Raw genomic sequence first — 16,225 nt, 5'->3', positions numbered from 1 at the left:
GTCTCCACCCCTTCATCCAAAGGGGCCAATAGCTTTAGGGATTGTCACCAATATCTGTTAAATACACAAATTAAACCCCTCCCACCCCCCACTCTCTGCCCTGTGCGCCCTGTACCCCTTGGAAAGCCACGCAGATGGGACTTTTAGGTTTTATCTCCTCGGTTTGGTGTTAAACTCAGGGCAGCCAAACCACACAGCCACGACCCCGGTCAGATTTACTCCCAGGAGGACAAAACTGAACTCAGTTCCACCAGAAGCGCGTGGATGGACAGCACTAAGGCGCCACCTTGGACTCCCTGGACCCTCAGGAGGAACCCCACTGTGGCCCCCCAAGGCTGGTGGGACCAGCTGCCCATCTAAAGGAAAAGGTAAATTTAAGCTGCTTGGAGGTACAACCAGAAACCACCCCCCTCTTCATCCCCGCAGTGTGATTCCTTCATTCCAAGGAATTAAGGAACCCATTTCTGCATCGTCAATGGTGTAAGACCATACTGCCAGGAAGACCGGGCCATGTCCCCTGCACTGAAATAGATGGGCAGAAAAAAGAGCCAATCAGATCCACAGCAGCCGTGAGTCCCTATGTCGGCGACTCCCAGTGGAGGGAGGGGCCATCGAGCACCCATGACCAGAAACCTCCAGGAACGTAAGAGGGTTCAGGTAAAGGGCTCTCACCTTTGGGTGGGTCAGGAGATGGCACCTACTTTCCCTGGGCCAAGGTCACTAGCCAATACGCTTCTTACAAAAGCAGTGCAAGTTACTACAGCAGAAAAAAAATGTTCCTTCTGCTCCCAGACATTCCCCCCTTGGGACGTTTTCCTGAGCCCGCCCTTCTAAAACACACGAGGAGGTAGCTGGGGCCGTCTCTGCCACCCACGCTCAGTACATTCACACCGCAGTATCTTCTAGATCAAAACCGGGACACGCGGTGTGAGAACAGGCTGTGACTGGCCGGAAGTCAGCTGCTGGCCGGTGTTTGCGGACTGCCTGCCGTCTCCCATGAGGCCTCGAGTGGGGGCAGCAGGGGTACCAGGCACCCCAGAACATTCGGTACTCAGTCTGAACTACTCATTGGAATAGTCTCAATTTTGCCTCAAACTCTGGAACAGGAATATACTGTATTTGTAATGACCAAACTAAGCAATTCATTCTGCCTTTAAGCTGCTACCCAAGGACATCAAGAAATAAATCTAACGGGGGAAAAGACTCACCGCATAATGCTTTCTAAAGATCTCATTTGCAGGGGAATTAAACCCAAGTTTATGGGTTGACAACAAGAACAAGGATATCAGTGATCTGTTTCTATACTCTTGTCCCTGTCCCGTGTTCCGCTGTGTCCAGTCTGGACACCCAGGGTGACCACCTTCTTTCACTAAGAGGTGCCTCTGCTCCCCCTCGTCCCAGCTCCAGGGAAACCACAAGTGGGTGCTCATGGCACAGGCAGCAGACAAACTCCTGATCCTGCGTGAGGATGAGGGATGGGGGAGACCTCGGACCCCGCTGCCAGGGGAGCTGCTGCTTGGGGTGGATGGGCAAGGCGCCCCAACTGGACTGCCAGGCCTCGGGCCGGTTCCGTGGCTCCCTTCCCCGGCCGTAACATGGGACCACCCACCTGCTGAGGAGGGATACTGTGAGCGTCTAATCAGGTAACAGAAGCAAAGGTGAGGGTTAGCTAATAGCAGCAGCTCTGCTTTATTGCACACCTACTGTGTGCCAGGCATCGTGCTGCTCTCCACATCACCTACACTGCTCACAGCAACCTGTGGGCTGGCTGTGGTCAGCCTCATCTCACGGATGGAGCAACGGGGGCTCAGAGAGGTCCACCAGGTCAGGCCGGGTCCAGCTCTGGTCTGACACACCAGGATCCCGGGGCCACCCAGCTCGGGGTGGGCTCAGCCTTGCAGGACCACATGCCGCTTCATGCCTTCAGCAACTCATTCAAACCGTTAAAAAAAACACACCCCACCCCTGGAAGCCAGGCAAAACATTTCGGCATGCCCGTCAAGAACATGCGCTGCTGCAGAGTGGGCTTTGGCAAACCGCAGCGCACCGCCAGCAGCCTGCCACCCTCCGGTACGCAGAGGGTCTCACTGCATGGCCTGCCACGGCCACTCGTCAATGCACGGCCCGAGGCTGCTCCTGAGCGAGGGCGCAGAACTGCGTAGACCGCGTGGCGCCCGAAGCCTGAGTATGTGCCATCTGCCCTCCGCAGAAAAGGACAGCTTTTCTGTGGTCCTTCTGACCCTGGCCAAAGGGCCATCGGACGTCTCGGGATGGTCCTGCTGTCACTTACTATTCGCTATTAACCAGAGCCCAGACTCAGCACAACTAGATAGGAACTTGTAGAAAATGGAGAGGTTGCAAATTATTTTTGTTCCCACAAGAAACGAATTTTAGAAATAATACGAGACCTCCAGGGTGGCTGTGGTCTGCTGGTTCTCATCTGAGCCAGCTGGACCTCTCACCTCACTCTGTGGGGGGGGGGACCTCTCACTCTCACGCTGACTCCCACCCCCGTGACCGCACTGACTGTGCGTCGGCTCCTCTGTCATTCAACCAGCTCTGCCGTCTCTGCTGGGTCCCTCGTACCGGGTTAGATAGGGTCTCAGACACGTGCACAGTGTGGATTTAGGCAAGAGTTACGCGTTCAGCTTTTTGGAGAATTAGACGCTGTCAAACACCAACAACAATGCCGGCCAGGCCGAGGGTTAGCGGAGAAGCGTCTGGACCACGCACCATTCTCGAGGGGCGGGGCGCAGCGGCAGCAAACCAGTACCTTGGCGTCCTGGCAGCTGCGGGAAGCCAGGGCGATCTGCCTGGCCAGCTTCAGCGCTTCTATCCGCATGATGGCAAACTCTAACTCCTCCTGCCGGGATGGGGGGCAGGGGGAGGGGGGGGCATGAGCCGCGGGGGAGATGCACCAAGACAGGACGTAAATGTGTCCACATCCACGAAATGACGGTGTCTCGTGAATGTGTCATGACAGGTACTCGGGTGAACACACGCTCTGCCTTTCTTTCACAACGAACACCTCAGCAGATCATGAAATAAGTGGTTTAATTTTCTTTTTTTTTTTTTTAAATCACCCTTTGGAATGTCTATCAGGAAATAGTACACATGCAAATGCAAAATGATTTTTTAAATGAAATAAAAAATTTTACTGTGCTGTTTCCTCTGATTTCTTTTGCTCATTTAATGTAAAGTTGGCAAGCAATTTCCTCAAATGCATTCGTATCTCCTGAACAACTGTTAGCAATCCCTCCAGGTTTGCTCTGAACCCAGTCTAGAGGATATCAAATTAAGTTGTCAAATTGAAAGCACAGAGGAGGTCACTGTCTCGGTTCCAGATGCAGGACTGAGTCCAGATGTTATCCCTATGGGAGTCTGAGAGCCGCACACATACAAATAGCTAAGACCCCTGTTTCCGAGAATAAATCACAGAAACTGCTTTCGGGGCTATCAGAACTCCGGAAAAAGGACTGGGCCCCAGTTCCAAATGGAAACACAACGGTCAGGTCTGTACGGAACCATGCAGTTTATAGCACTGTGGCGTTGTGGGTAAAGGAACGCCACGTACATCAGTCTCCAAGGGGAAGACATTTCATTTGGAACTTTCTCTGCAGTTCTTCACGAAATCCTCCCTCACTGCATTTGGGGTTCAGAGGTTCATTCTCTACTGAGGTTTTGACAGACTCCCCAAGGCTCACGCGTGGGCTACAAACCTGCAGTTTCTGAGCAAAGAGTGGGGGGTTCTTTTCGGCTAGGTCAGGTTCCAGATAGCCCAGCGCACCACAGAGGGAGGCCGGGTGAGCCAGCCTGCCGAGGAGCGCGTCGGCAGAGGCAAAGGCACCCTCGGGAGCTGTCTGAAGGCCAGCGGGGGGGACAGAGGAGAAAGACAGGAGAGCAGAGTGACATCGGTGCCAAGCAACGACCACGCATCTGTTGGCTGGACATTTCTGCCTTAGGCTGAAGAGAGGCTCAGTCAGGGGCCAAGACTGCTCTTTTCCTCTGGACTGAGTCCCAGAGGCTGACCATGGGCCCCTTGAGAGCGGCAGGTCACGCCCCCTCCCCCAAAGGCAGCTGAATAGCCTCCCCACCCCCCACACCCCCCTCGCTCCCTAACTGGTGCTTCCTACCTGGTCGGTGGGAGGAATGGTACCTATTTGCTTATTTATTTAAAAATCTCCCTGGGCGGGGGACAAGCTATTTGATGGGGTTCCCCAACATGACATAACTCTTCGAGAAAATACCTCCCCTCCCAGTATAAACATCAAAGAAAGCAAGGTTTGGGTTCAAGGTCATCTTCTAAATAATGGAAAGAGGATTTCCGAAGGAAAAGTGTCTCCTCATGAAACAGACTTCAAAATCAGAAGGCAGCTTTGTGGGTGAACCCTCCACGGCCATCTATTTGCGAGATTGAGTCCCATGTAGACTCTTCTCGCTCAGTCATAATTTCCCACTATCCAACTGCCAGATACATAGTAGGTGCTCAATAAATATTCGATGTGCACATCAGTAATTGGTTTACTAATATGGAACAAAGAATAAACACGCTCAATCAACAGCCTCGAACCCACTTGGAGGCTGCTAGGAGGAAGGTAAAAGGAACAAACAAAAACTTCACCCAGAAGGGTGATCCATTTTAAATATACAAGGGGGCGGGGCGTGGTGAGAGGCTTCAGCTTGGGCCAATGCGCCCAGGGGCCAGAGGTTTAAGTCCTGGCCTACAGACAGAGGGGTTTCCCATCACCAAGGACCAGGAAATCCCATAAAGGAGAGTGTCCCCTGCACTGCCACCCTCTGTCCTTGAGAAGCAGGTAAAGACTGAGGACAATCCTAAAGCAAGGGCTAACGGTGGAAAATAAACAGCCCTGAAGGCAATCAAAGCACTTGGGTGATCACTCCACAACCGAGCGGGTAAGAACAGAACGCCCTTCCTCATTAAGATAGGGGTCCCCGAGGCTGGCTTCTGTGGGCTGGGGCGTGGGGTGGGGCCCACGCCAGGCACCAGGTGAGTACTTGGCCCCTTGGTGGTGGGACCCAGTCGGCCCTGGCCTCCGCCCTAGTGATCTCGGGCCCCTCTGACCTCACTTACAATTTCAATGGTGTCTGAAGCGGTGCCCAGGGCCATGGCCTCCAGCTCCTTCTGGGAGGATTTCTCTGGCCCCTGCAAGTGTGGCTCTTGGTTGGGGGCCAGCCCTCGAGCGATGGGATGGGGGATCTTTGCCCCAGCGTTCACAAGGGCTTCAGTCTCCTCAAAACTGGACCTGAGGAAGCAAAGCACATCTTAAGCCCCCGCGCTGGAAATGCCGTGGAACAGTCCTGGATGCCCGAGCCAGCCAACGTCCCAAGGGGCCCGGACTGCCAGGGCTGCGCTCCAGGGGTAAGGGCGTAGGTCTTGGGGGGCCAGGGCCGGTATGCCGGGCAGCCTGAGGGAGGGGCGGTCCCGCCCCAAGCCAGGGCCTGCTGACAAGGGCAGGTCAGAAGCACAGACATCACTGACTAAGGGGCCTGTGCCGTGGAGTCGAGCAGACTGCCAGCTGCTTGGGTGTGGACCCCAGGAGAGGTGATTGGGTCCTATGTCTCCATTTCTGCAAGAAGGAGACGCTATACCTTTCTGTGAAGGTCACGTGAGGTGCCCCCTGTAGGTAAAGCACTCAACACTGGGCCTATCACTTGGTGCCATTGTTGTTGTAACAGCAGCAGCAGCTGTACCCTCACCACGCCGGGAAGACTCTACAGTGAGTCTGGGAGGTCAATGTCACAGCTTTTGTTCCTGCCCAGGGAGAGGGGGAGGGCAGGAGACCATGGGAAGTTCCCAGTCCCAGAGCGATGCCCGACCCGCACCCTGCCCAGCAGCACACAGCTCAGCACTCAGCCCTGCTGAACACTAGTGTTCACGTCGACATGGATAATCGACAGTTATGGGGCTCTTTGTGTGTTCCGGGCCCCACGGCAGCTGCTTTCCTTAGCACCCCTTGGCTTGTTCCTCCCGGTGGCGCTGGAGGACGGCTACCCCACAGTGGGGGGATGCCCTTGAGGCTGACAGCCTCGTTTCCTCTTCGTCTGACCCTGACAGGGCCCCTGGTATTAGCACTTCTGCTTCGCGCACAAGGCAATGCAGCGTGAGGGACGTTGGGTGGCTTGGGTCTGATCATGCGCCCAGCAAGGGTCGGGGTGGCACGTGGGCTCCGAGTGCTGTGGCACACTGCCTCCCCAGGGGACAAAAGACAAAACAAAGTTGTGTGCGCCCTGGGGGGCGATGGGAGGGGTGCGCACATTCAGCTGTTAAAGGATTTCGCCTTAGTCCAAAGGGCAGCCAGTAACAAACCCACTGCATTTAGAACCCACTGCATTTACGTCTGGGTGGACGTTCAAAGAAATGGAACTGTCAGCTGCCCGAACACACACCAACCAGATGACATCAGAGGCTGGGGGACCCTGGCCTGCCCCGTGACCGTCTCATCACAGCTGTCGTACCCTGAACACGGCGTCGGGGACTCCGACATCTGGACGGGGGGAGACTTGACTGGGCTCTCCTGAGATGTGTCAAACATAAGGTACAGGCCCGGTTTCTTCGGGGCATCGTCGTCCTGCTGTAGGGGTCAAAGGCACGCGTCAGCTTGGCTACCACTGGCCCGAACATGCTGCAGAGACGTCAGCCAGAGCGCTTTCAACAGGAACACAACTCATCAGAGAAAAGCCCTTGTGTTTCTCAAGCCACCCAGAAGAGGGGGGCAAACCAGCGCTGGGCAGGAGAGAGGAGGGAAGGAGGGGAGGCAGACAGAGCAACTGTGTGTGGCTGGGAAGGCTTTCGAGGGGAGAAGGGTTTTCACAGCATCCTTGGCCACGTTCTCTACGGGGTGGGGTGGGGTGAGGTGGGGAACGGCGCCAGCCGCTGAGGATAAACAGAGGGGCAGGCTTTTAAAAGCCCAGTCTGGGCACTGCCCACAGTTGCAAAGGGGGATGAGCATGATGGCCCAGCGTGATGAGTGCTGCTATGGTGGCTGGCCGACCTCCAACTGCAGTTTACAGGAGGTGACCCAGCACTGAGGACTGCAAGGAAGACGAAGAGCGACACCCGTGGGCCACTTGGCGTCACGGTACCTCCAGACCTCTGAGGGCATTGCTGGCAGCAGCGCAGTGCGGACGGAGGTCATGCTCAGGACCAACTGCTCCGTGGCAACAGACACGAAGCCACACAGACAGCTGCCCGTCATGCTCACTTAAAATGCAGAGGGAGGGGGGTGTTGCAGGAAGAGATAATCTTCAGTTACATGACACAACTGATTTGAAGACCACAGAACATGGTCCACCTTAAAAACCACCCATTTACAAGAAATCTCTGACTAGTTCTTTGTCAGGCTAGGGAAATTGTGCTGTAGGAAGTCTGAGTTCTATCATTTTCTACCTGAAAATGTCATCTGAGGTGTCCTGGGTACAACCCTCAGAGCCCCAGCCCCAGCTCACCCTCATGGTGCCCTCACGACGCGGCAGGCACCAGGGGCCCTGGATTGGAGGTCTGACTTCCCAGGGATGCTTTGCGCACAGGAGGAGGCCCCCGCTGGGTTTTCACGACAAAGGACAGGGTGGGAAAGCGAGTGCCCTGATTGGCTGGAGGGAGGAAAACTTACAGGTAAGGAGGAGCCAATTTTCTCCATATATTCAATTTCATAGGAGTTTCTGTAATCCAACTCTGCAGAAGGAACAAAAGGAGAGATGTTAGTGCCAGAGAAAAACATGGAAAGCTTTGTGCCGGGCAGGGTGGGGCCTGGCACAAGAGTCTCAGCGCTTCGAGATGTCCACGGACCAGCGGTTTCCAACACAGTCAAAGGGAGGCTCAACCTGGCTACCTTCAGGCAACTGGTAACCCCCTCTCCCTAGAAAGGGTCTTCTGCCACTTGAGAGAATTCCAAGGGAATTAAATGTCATTGCCAAGCACAGGTTTGACGGGGACAAATGTGAGCACTGTGCACCAAGTTTTCAGATCAGGGTGAACAAACACGCTTGGGGTGTTGGTTTTCTAAGTCTCACATGTGACATATGGGATCGTCCCACGTCCCAGTGATGTCTTAGAACAGGACCCACAGCTGTTCTGCTCTGAGCACTCAGCTCCAGCCACACCCTGAAGCAAGGGAAGAACCGATGGGCTTCCTTCAGTGTGGCTTGTCAGAGGCTTTGAAAGTCACCCAGAGTATTTCCCAAAGCTCTGCCGGTGCCCCCAGGGCTGGTCCAGATCAAATTTCCAGGTCCAAAGACTTTACAAGTCCAATTCAAGGGAGAAGTGACCTGTTTCAAATTGACTGGAAACTTTAGGCTGCAAAGAAAATCGCCGACACTCACACAGGAGACTAGAAACACACCGCCTGCCTCTGCTTCCGTGTGAAAACCCAGCTCTGCTACTCAACTGAGCTTCCTGTCTCATTAGTGGAGTCTGGGCACCTACGATGTGCTTCAAAGGGTGCTGGGCCCAGGGGGTGTAGTGGTGAACAAGACCCAAAGGGACTCTCTCATTGAAACCACCGTCTGCAGCTACCAGATGGCTTTTTGCTCCTTAAAAAGAAAGCCGAGAGGTGACATGTGATCTGCTCAGAAACCAGCTGGACGAGAGTATCTGTGGCAAGGCCTAAACTCGAAGGCCTTCATATTTTTTCTTTTTTTGCATAAAAAAGGTCACTTGCAAAGATCAGAGAGCACGGGAGCTCGGTGTCTGTGACTGTGACATCAACCTGACCGGAGACGCGTGCGCCCCTCCATGAGGAGGTAGGCGGGGCTTGGGGGCGGTGAAAGATGGGATCCTAAGGCCTCTCCAGACCCATCACTTGCTGTGTGCAGGTCCCCAGAGCTATGATTCTATTATCCCTTTGATGACTGTTTTAAGTTAAGAAAACAGGAACCGGCTGCCTCCTCCAAGGTAGCATTGGCATCACTGAGGCCTGAGTTAACTCCGGATCATTGAACAGAGACTCTCAGCACACCCTGTCATGGCACAGAGCACTCAGGATGCACCAGACACTTTCTGGGACCCGTGGCCTTGGGTCAGAAAGGGAGGAGAGAAACATCAACGTGAGAGAGAAACATCGATCAGTTGCTTCTTGTACACGCCCTGACTGGGGACCAAACCCACAACCCAGGCATGTGTCCTAACTGGGAATTGAACCTGCAACTTTCACTTTGTGGGATGATGCCCAACCCACTGAGCCACACCAGCCAGGATCGTTTCTGGAAATTTTAACCTAAGTGGTGAAGAAAACAGCTCTTTGGAAGGGGACGAGGATGCCCCTCCCAACCCCCTCGCTGTCACCCTGAACCTCTGCAGTGGGACGGCCAGGGTGTCTACCCGTCTTGGAGGCGGAAGGAGGGGCTGACAGCTGAGTGTTGAGGGAGACAGGGGAACCGCGTGACCATCCAGGGCCACCCAGACTTGTGAAGCTGAAACTATTTCTTTCACAGGATCTCTTGGACCTGAGCAAGGGGAGGTCTTGGAGGCATCTGTAGGGACCCCATGGACCAGGCTTCCCCCCACAGCACATTTCAAAAGACTGTGCTGGAAAAGGGCACTCACTAAGCAAGTGCTCAAAGAAAAGTGTTTGGGAGTGCCCATCTGAGTTTTTAATCAGCGGGAGACTATCAGTGTTCCCACAGTGAGTTGATGTAATTACAGCCCAAACATGCAATTTTAATTAGCCGGGCATCCTTCTCAACTAGTTGCACTCAGATTTTTCAAAACATTAAGCCAACCTGAAGCTCTCATGGACCCAGGAAGGGACATGCCCATCAGTTCAACACCCTCACTCTACACACGACAAGGGGGGAGCCCATACAAGGCTCACAGGAGGAGTGGGGGCACAGGGCAGGGGCCCTCCATGTCAGCAGGCCTGGCTCTCCACGGATCAGCCCTGAGGCACCCCGAGAATCTGAGCAGCTCAGAGCCTCTGCTTCCTCTCTATTAGATGGGGAATTCTAGAAGCCCCCCCCCCCCCAGCTGGCAGGGCGGAATGAAACTACACGCGTGTGCAATGCTCGGCGAGGCTTGCAGTGAGTGCTGCGGGCCAGCTCCCGCCCCACACCGCGGCCCAGAGGGTTCCTACAGTCCTGATTATGCGTTCGGAGGACAGTTATTGTTCCTAAGGGTTTTCCCGTGGTTTGCAACTTCCAGGTAAGTGCCCCCGTCCAGGGCGGCCCTGGCCAGGCTCTTCCTCAGTATCACAGCAGTGCCCCGGGGGGCATGTCTGCAGGTGCTGGCCTTGACCTCACTCAGGTAACAGGAAGGATGATCCAGTAAGAGGAGATCCCGGGTCCTGGGCCTCTACGGTCAGGTGAGAGTGAGATGGTGAGTGTGGGGTTGCTGGAGGGAACCAGGTGGATCAGAGAGGAGAATGCGGGTCAGCACCTGCCGGGAGGGCCAGTGACCTGCCTGCAGGCTGTCCGTATGGTCGGGACTTCCCAGATTTAATAAAGTTTTATTCCAAACCTGCAGATTTACCTATTTGTTGAATCTTTGCAAAAAACTGTTACTGAGCTAGGGAGTTGTCTGTTTCAGTTCAGTGTTAATGACGAAGGAACAGATGTTACCACGGAAGGAGGCCCCTACCCATTAGCTTAAAAGGCACTATAAGCATCTCTATATTTCCTAGGAAAATAAGGCATGTATTTGATTCCTGACAATACAACCAAACGCACACCCCCCCAAATCATACCTTTTGATTCTTATCTACAATGGTGAACCCAGGTTGGTTTGTAAACGGCGCTCTGACATACAGAAGTTCCTTATCAAGCTTTAAGAGACATGAACCGGCAGGAAACCACAGGTGCTACCAAAACAGCCAGGTCCACGGCTGGGGCCTCAGCACACCTGCGCTTCTGGGATACCAACCCCCACCCCGCCCCAGATCTCCCTCCCATCGAGGACACCCACTACAAAGGCCAAACTGACGTGTTGCCACTAAGCTGCTTCCCTGCCTGGCCTTGCATTTCCTTTCTCTCACAAAGCTGCCTTTAGCTCCTACTGTGCTCAGGAAGCGGTGGGGACACACAGATGGACCAGGGGGCATGCTTGCCTTCAGGAAACACAATCTAGCCAGGACGCAAGAGAGGCACATGCATCACCATCAGGGCACTAAGTGACCTCAGAATGGCACACACGAGGCTTAAGGGCAGGCAGAGCAAAGGTGGTGTCCAGGGAGAGGCTGCGGGGGGGCAGGACTAGTGCAGGGCACAGGGAAGGGGGCATTCCAGCCCGGGGCCAGCAGCACAGGCAGCTGGCCCCGGGGGGTGTCCCTGGGGAACAGTGGTGGGGCTCACAGCTCAGGTGTGTGTGCAGAGCAAACCCAGGAGTGAAGAGAGGTTAAGGTCAGGCGCCCCTGCCCCAGCTCTAGGGTCAGGCTGCAGTGAGAGGGTCCCTGTTAAGCTTTCCAAACCTGAACCCAGAGGGCCAATCCAAGAGCTGACCACAAGACTCCAGTCTGCAGAAAACACAGTGCCAAAAAACCCCACGGACACCTAACTCGAACCACCTTTTCATCTTCACACTTAGAAGTACAGGTTTCCATGTTTGATGGTCCTCACATGGACACGTACTCAATTTTTTAAACTCGTTAGAAATCACCATCTTGGAAGGGGAAACCCAGAACCATCAGGACAATTCAGAGGTCTGGGACCGGGCCCACACTGGGCTCCCAGGACTCGCCGGGTCGCGGGGTTGGGGGTGGAGGACCACCGGATGGTAAAATGATGAACCCTTCAGAGGAAAGACTCTAGCTGCTCCCCCATCTACTCTCCTGACAAGACAGGAGGTGTGGAGGCCAATATACACAGTGAGGAAAATCAGTGTTAGTGGAGTAAGTAAATTTTAAAAAATGATTCACCAAAGCACGTTGCTATAACTTAGGATGTATGAATTCCTCCAGCCAAAGAGTCAGGCAGAAGGCTGCCAGTGCGTTCACACGAGAGGAAGGAAGGAAGGAGTAAGATCAGCAGCGTGTCTGGGGGCGCCTGTTTGGAGCTGGCAAGCTGGGGTGAACCTCTGCTCCCGGGCTCGGGCAGAAGGCGTGGCCACACTGTGGACTTCCCCATGTGGCCGATGCAGTGGTGGCACCGATGGGCACAGGGAAGTTGACCAACAAGACCATTTGCCTTGAATGATGCTCCTTGGAGCTGTGTGTTTCAAAGTCACCACGGGACAGTAGCCGTACAGCCGCACGTGAGCAAAGCCTGGTGAGCTCGGGGGATTAGAGAGGGAGCCACGGGGGCTCCAAGCAGGGGCTCGGGTCACAGCATCGCTGCTCTCAGGCCTCAGGCTACTTCAAAATGCAGCCTCAGCTGGCAGTGCACGGGCAGCCTGCAGCTGGCGGCAGTTACCTGGCTTAGGAGTGTCCTTCCTGGCCTTTTGTTCCCTAGGGGCCGTAGTCTCCCAGGCAGGGTGGGGGTCCGGCTGGCCACCCAGTCGCTTACCCTCCTCGGGCGAACCGAACTTGGTCTCGTTCACAAAGGTGGACAAGTCGGAGGGCTGCGGGTAGTCCTGTTTGTCAGCCTCCAGGTCCACTGTCATGCATGTCCACTTCTGGCTGGTGACCGCCAGCTTCTCCTCGTCGGTCGCATGGACCACGGCAGAGATCACCGGCGGCGTTTCTGGTGTTGCCGCTGGAGTGGGGTCCTGTGAGGAAAAGGGGAGCAGTCTCTCCTCTCATCCAGGGTCTGCAACCGAAACTGCTCCTGGGCCACCCCCCCCCCCCCTGGGCCAGGGCAGGTCCCTGTCCAAACCCCCCGTGTACCCTCCCACTCTGCTCAAAATGGTCCCAAGGAAGTAAATCCTTTCCTCTATGAATCTCCTCTGCCAGTGGCTTGTTTCGGGGGGTGCCCATGGGTTTAAAAAAACTGGGGTTTTGTGCCTTGAGTACTTGAGATGTTCCTGTTTGTTCACTTTGGGAAAAATAAGGGAACGTTTATTTCTGGCGGTGCCGTTACTATGACGACTGTGTTATGGCTAGTGCTTCAGGCCTGCATGTCACTATCATCTGACTGTCCTGTCGCTGGGGACAGGGAAAGGGGGTCTTATTTTCACCTGCACAGAGGAAGCGAACCTGAGCAAGGTGGGGCGGGAACCCAGAAATGTCAGAGCAGAGTGGGCTCTGCCACCCAAGACCCGTGTCTGGGGTTGGCCACTTCTCTCTGCAGCCCCCACCCTGCCAGGGGCCGGCTGGCTGGGGCTCTGTGGGCTCAGATTGGGGGTGGGAGGTCTGCTTTGTGACCTGGAACGGCCGGGCACACACGCCAGAGGATAGTCTTCCTTGGTTGTGAACCGGGCAGAAGAAATGGGTTATATTTGGTAGTGGAGTGAGGGAGCAGGAGCTAGGGCTGCGGAGGAAACAAGATGGATTTCCTGACTTGGGTTTCATAGCCCAGTGCTCTTCACAGACTCAGTTTTTCTCACTGTGTAGTCTTTTATCTCAACAGACTTCCCCAACGGGACACTCACATACATTTCAGAAAATTAACTGGCCCGAAGGGACTGGCACACTTCCCACAGAGCCCTCTGAAAAGCCCGGCATTTTTCCTGAAGAGCCTTCTACTCTCGGGACACACACTGACCTCCCCCCAAAGGGAAGGGGTCAAATGGTGTTTTGCCAACACCAAGCAGCGCTCCACGGAGGTGAGACAGGGCGCTGGCAACGCGGCCACCCTGGTGGGGAGTAAACTTGGCAGCCTTGATTCCCACGTGCACGATAAAGTCACAGACATCAAGAGAACATTATACCTGAGAAGGTGGATCAGAGAGAGGAGACCGTTTTGGCGACTTTTTCACCCTAAATGTGTCACTGGAAACAAAACGGAGAATGTGAACACAACACAGAGCTACAGAACATTCCAGAGCACACAGAACAGACCGAAGCCTCCGCCTCTGCTGCTGCCTGCCTGCCCACGCCGACCAGCAGATGTGTGTGCCGGTGGTTCGCCGGAGTCTCAAACAGACGCTTTCCTCAAGGAAAGATTCGCCAAGCTGGAAGCCTTTCCAGGGATGCCATTTGCAGAGCTGACCCAGATGATGACGCTAAATTTAACCAGATGTTCTTATTGTGCTTATTTTAAAAAGCAAATTTTGGGTGAGCAGATTAACGTGGCCTGGAATTCATCCAGGGCTGTCAGAACCACCCACTGCGGAGGGAAGGGATGAGGTGCCGACACAATGAGCAGGATTCAATTTACAGATGGCCAAGCCGACACACCACTTAATAAACAACTCTCGGAGCCGTGCGGAGAGCGGCAGAATGTTCCGGGCCTTCAGGGAGGGCTGGCAGACTTCTCCCTACTCACAGGACCCTGAGCTGGGTGGAATCCTGTGCCTCTGAGCTTTGAGGCGGGGTTCTGACTACAGGCGGGGCTGGAGGTGAGACAATTTTCTTAAATGTTGGTTAAAAAAACACCCACAACATAAAATGTACTATCTTAAGTATTTTTCACTGTACAGTTCAGCAGTGTTAAGTGCATTCCCACTGAGGACAGTCTCCAGACTCTTCAGGGATAAGATGAATTTGTAAAAATTGTTTTAAGTGTCTTTTCCTAACCACAGACAGTTCAGGACGCTTTTCTCCCTTCCTCTCCTTCCTTCATAGAGAGTTGGAGGCAGCGAGGACATGAGGCCAAGGAAACACTGAGCCAGACTCCCGCTCGGATGGTTCCTCCACTGGGAGGTCAGGGGTCATTTCCAAGGTGAGAACGGAGGCTTCTGCACCTGCAGATGGCCCCTGCCACCTGGTCTCAGGCCCCTCTGCAAAGACCAGAGCCTGGGCAGGGGGAGCTCCTACTCTTAGATCGCTCTGCCCTCCACGGCATGAGCACAAGTGGAAGGACAGAGCGATCTGGCACTCAAGTTCCTTCCCGTGTTCTCTCAAATAAACGCTCCAACAACGGCATTCGTGAAAATAACACTACAAACGGCTTTCTGTGGCATTTATGGCATTTGCCACATGAACAGCTTGAAGCATATATTTATTCATGCATATAAATATATTAACTGCGTATTTTTGATGTTGCTAAGTGGCTCTAAAAATATTAAACTCCCTTGGGCCGAAGAGAGACCGGGAGACTCAACCCTCTCTCGGGGCCACTGGGGGCCTGGGACCAGCCCGTTTCCCTGGGGGGCACAGGGGAGGCAGAGAAGCGGCCTGTCCGTGGGCCCGCGGGAGCTGCCCACAAGACCACTCCTGGCCTGGGAGACAAAGCAGTAGAGGCACAGAGGTGGTCTGCTCTGTTCCCACCGACGCCCAGCAGGATGACAACCTCGCAGGCAGCATGCTGATACCGAGCCCGGTCCTGAGTGGCCCAGGTCACAGGCCTGGAGCAGCCTGGCTCTCACGGGCGTGGGCTCCACTCCGAGCCGCCTCCCATCTCAGGGGGCTCCCGCAGGCCTCAATTTGGAACAGCCCAAACATTTCTGCTTCACCGGTCAGCAAGGACAAGCACCAGCCGTTGCTGCCTGGGGTCGACGGGATGGTTATTTCCATGCAAAGCCACAGTGCTTCAAAAGCCATCACCCACCAGTTCCATTTAAAGTGAAAGAATGAAATGAGAGTAAAAAAAAAAAAACAAACCCCCAAAAATGTATGTATGGGATTCAGATGAAGGCATTCAATATGCAAGGGGGGGAAGTTCCATTCCTGACAGGCAGGCAGATGCTGTGCAATGCCATTTTCACAGCCAAGGACTTCACGCACGCCGATCGATCGCTATGGAGCAAAGCAAGCCGCGCTCCCGGGCAGCCCCATGCCACGTCACGCCCAGGCCCGCCACGGCTACATGTGAGCAGCTGCCACGGACAGGGGAGGAAATGGGGGCGGAAGCGATGACAGAAAGGCAGGACAGGGCACCTTTAGCGGGAGAGGCGGTCCCATGAAATTTACTTACAACAGAGAGCACACAGACATCACATCTTCAACCACCCTAAGACACGAAGACAAAGAAAAAGAGAGGCAGACAGAAGGCACTGACAAAAGAGATAAATCTGCAGACAACTGGTTAGCGATGGGTGAGGATGCAGCAGCCATTCGCTCGGGGTTCTGCTTGGGAGTGGCGGGCACTTTCTGCAGAGGGGTTCTCGGGGAACGCCTTCCTCCAACCACCCCACAAAGCCCGGGCGTCCAAAGAGCTTTGTCCCCCAGTGTAGGACTCCAAGCCACCTGCGATAGAGGTGAGGCCATGCAATGGGCTGGCTTCCCTGACCCCAGCTCTG

The 16,225-nt window shown here is 54.6% G+C and overlaps 1 protein-coding gene across 16 annotated transcripts in view; it reads right to left on the bottom strand.

The window, feature by feature from the left end:
• TACC2 (transforming acidic coiled-coil containing protein 2) overlaps positions 1 to 16,225 on the bottom strand; it is a 173,784-nt gene that overhangs the window by 18,564 nt on the left and 138,995 nt on the right. For 11 of the 16 annotated variants that reach the window (XM_053668513.1, XM_053668508.1, XM_053668506.1 and 8 more), the window contains 8 exons: positions 15,901 to 15,936; positions 13,754 to 13,814; positions 12,451 to 12,652; positions 7,632 to 7,693; positions 6,478 to 6,593; positions 5,093 to 5,264; positions 3,720 to 3,860; positions 2,774 to 2,863 (listed from right to left, as the gene is read on the bottom strand). In XM_053668513.1, the coding sequence (XP_053524488.1) occupies positions 2,774 to 2,863; positions 3,720 to 3,860; positions 5,093 to 5,264; positions 6,478 to 6,593; positions 7,632 to 7,693; positions 12,451 to 12,652; positions 13,754 to 13,814; positions 15,901 to 15,936 (880 nt within the window). The remainder of the gene's footprint in view (positions 1 to 2,773; positions 2,864 to 3,719; positions 3,861 to 5,092; positions 5,265 to 6,477; positions 6,594 to 7,631; positions 7,694 to 12,450; positions 12,653 to 13,753; positions 13,815 to 15,900; positions 15,937 to 16,225) is intronic. The other 5 variants (XM_053668509.1, XM_037164852.2, XM_037164846.2 and 2 more) reach the window with 3 other exon arrangements.

This window comes from Artibeus jamaicensis, unplaced genomic scaffold (assembly GCF_021234435.1).
Source record: "Artibeus jamaicensis isolate MK-2021 breed Jamaican fruit bat unplaced genomic scaffold, CSHL_Jam_final contig_490, whole genome shotgun sequence".
Classification (NCBI taxonomy): domain Eukaryota; kingdom Metazoa; phylum Chordata; class Mammalia; order Chiroptera; family Phyllostomidae; genus Artibeus; species Artibeus jamaicensis.
This window is presented reverse-complemented; position numbering and strand designations above follow the sequence as displayed.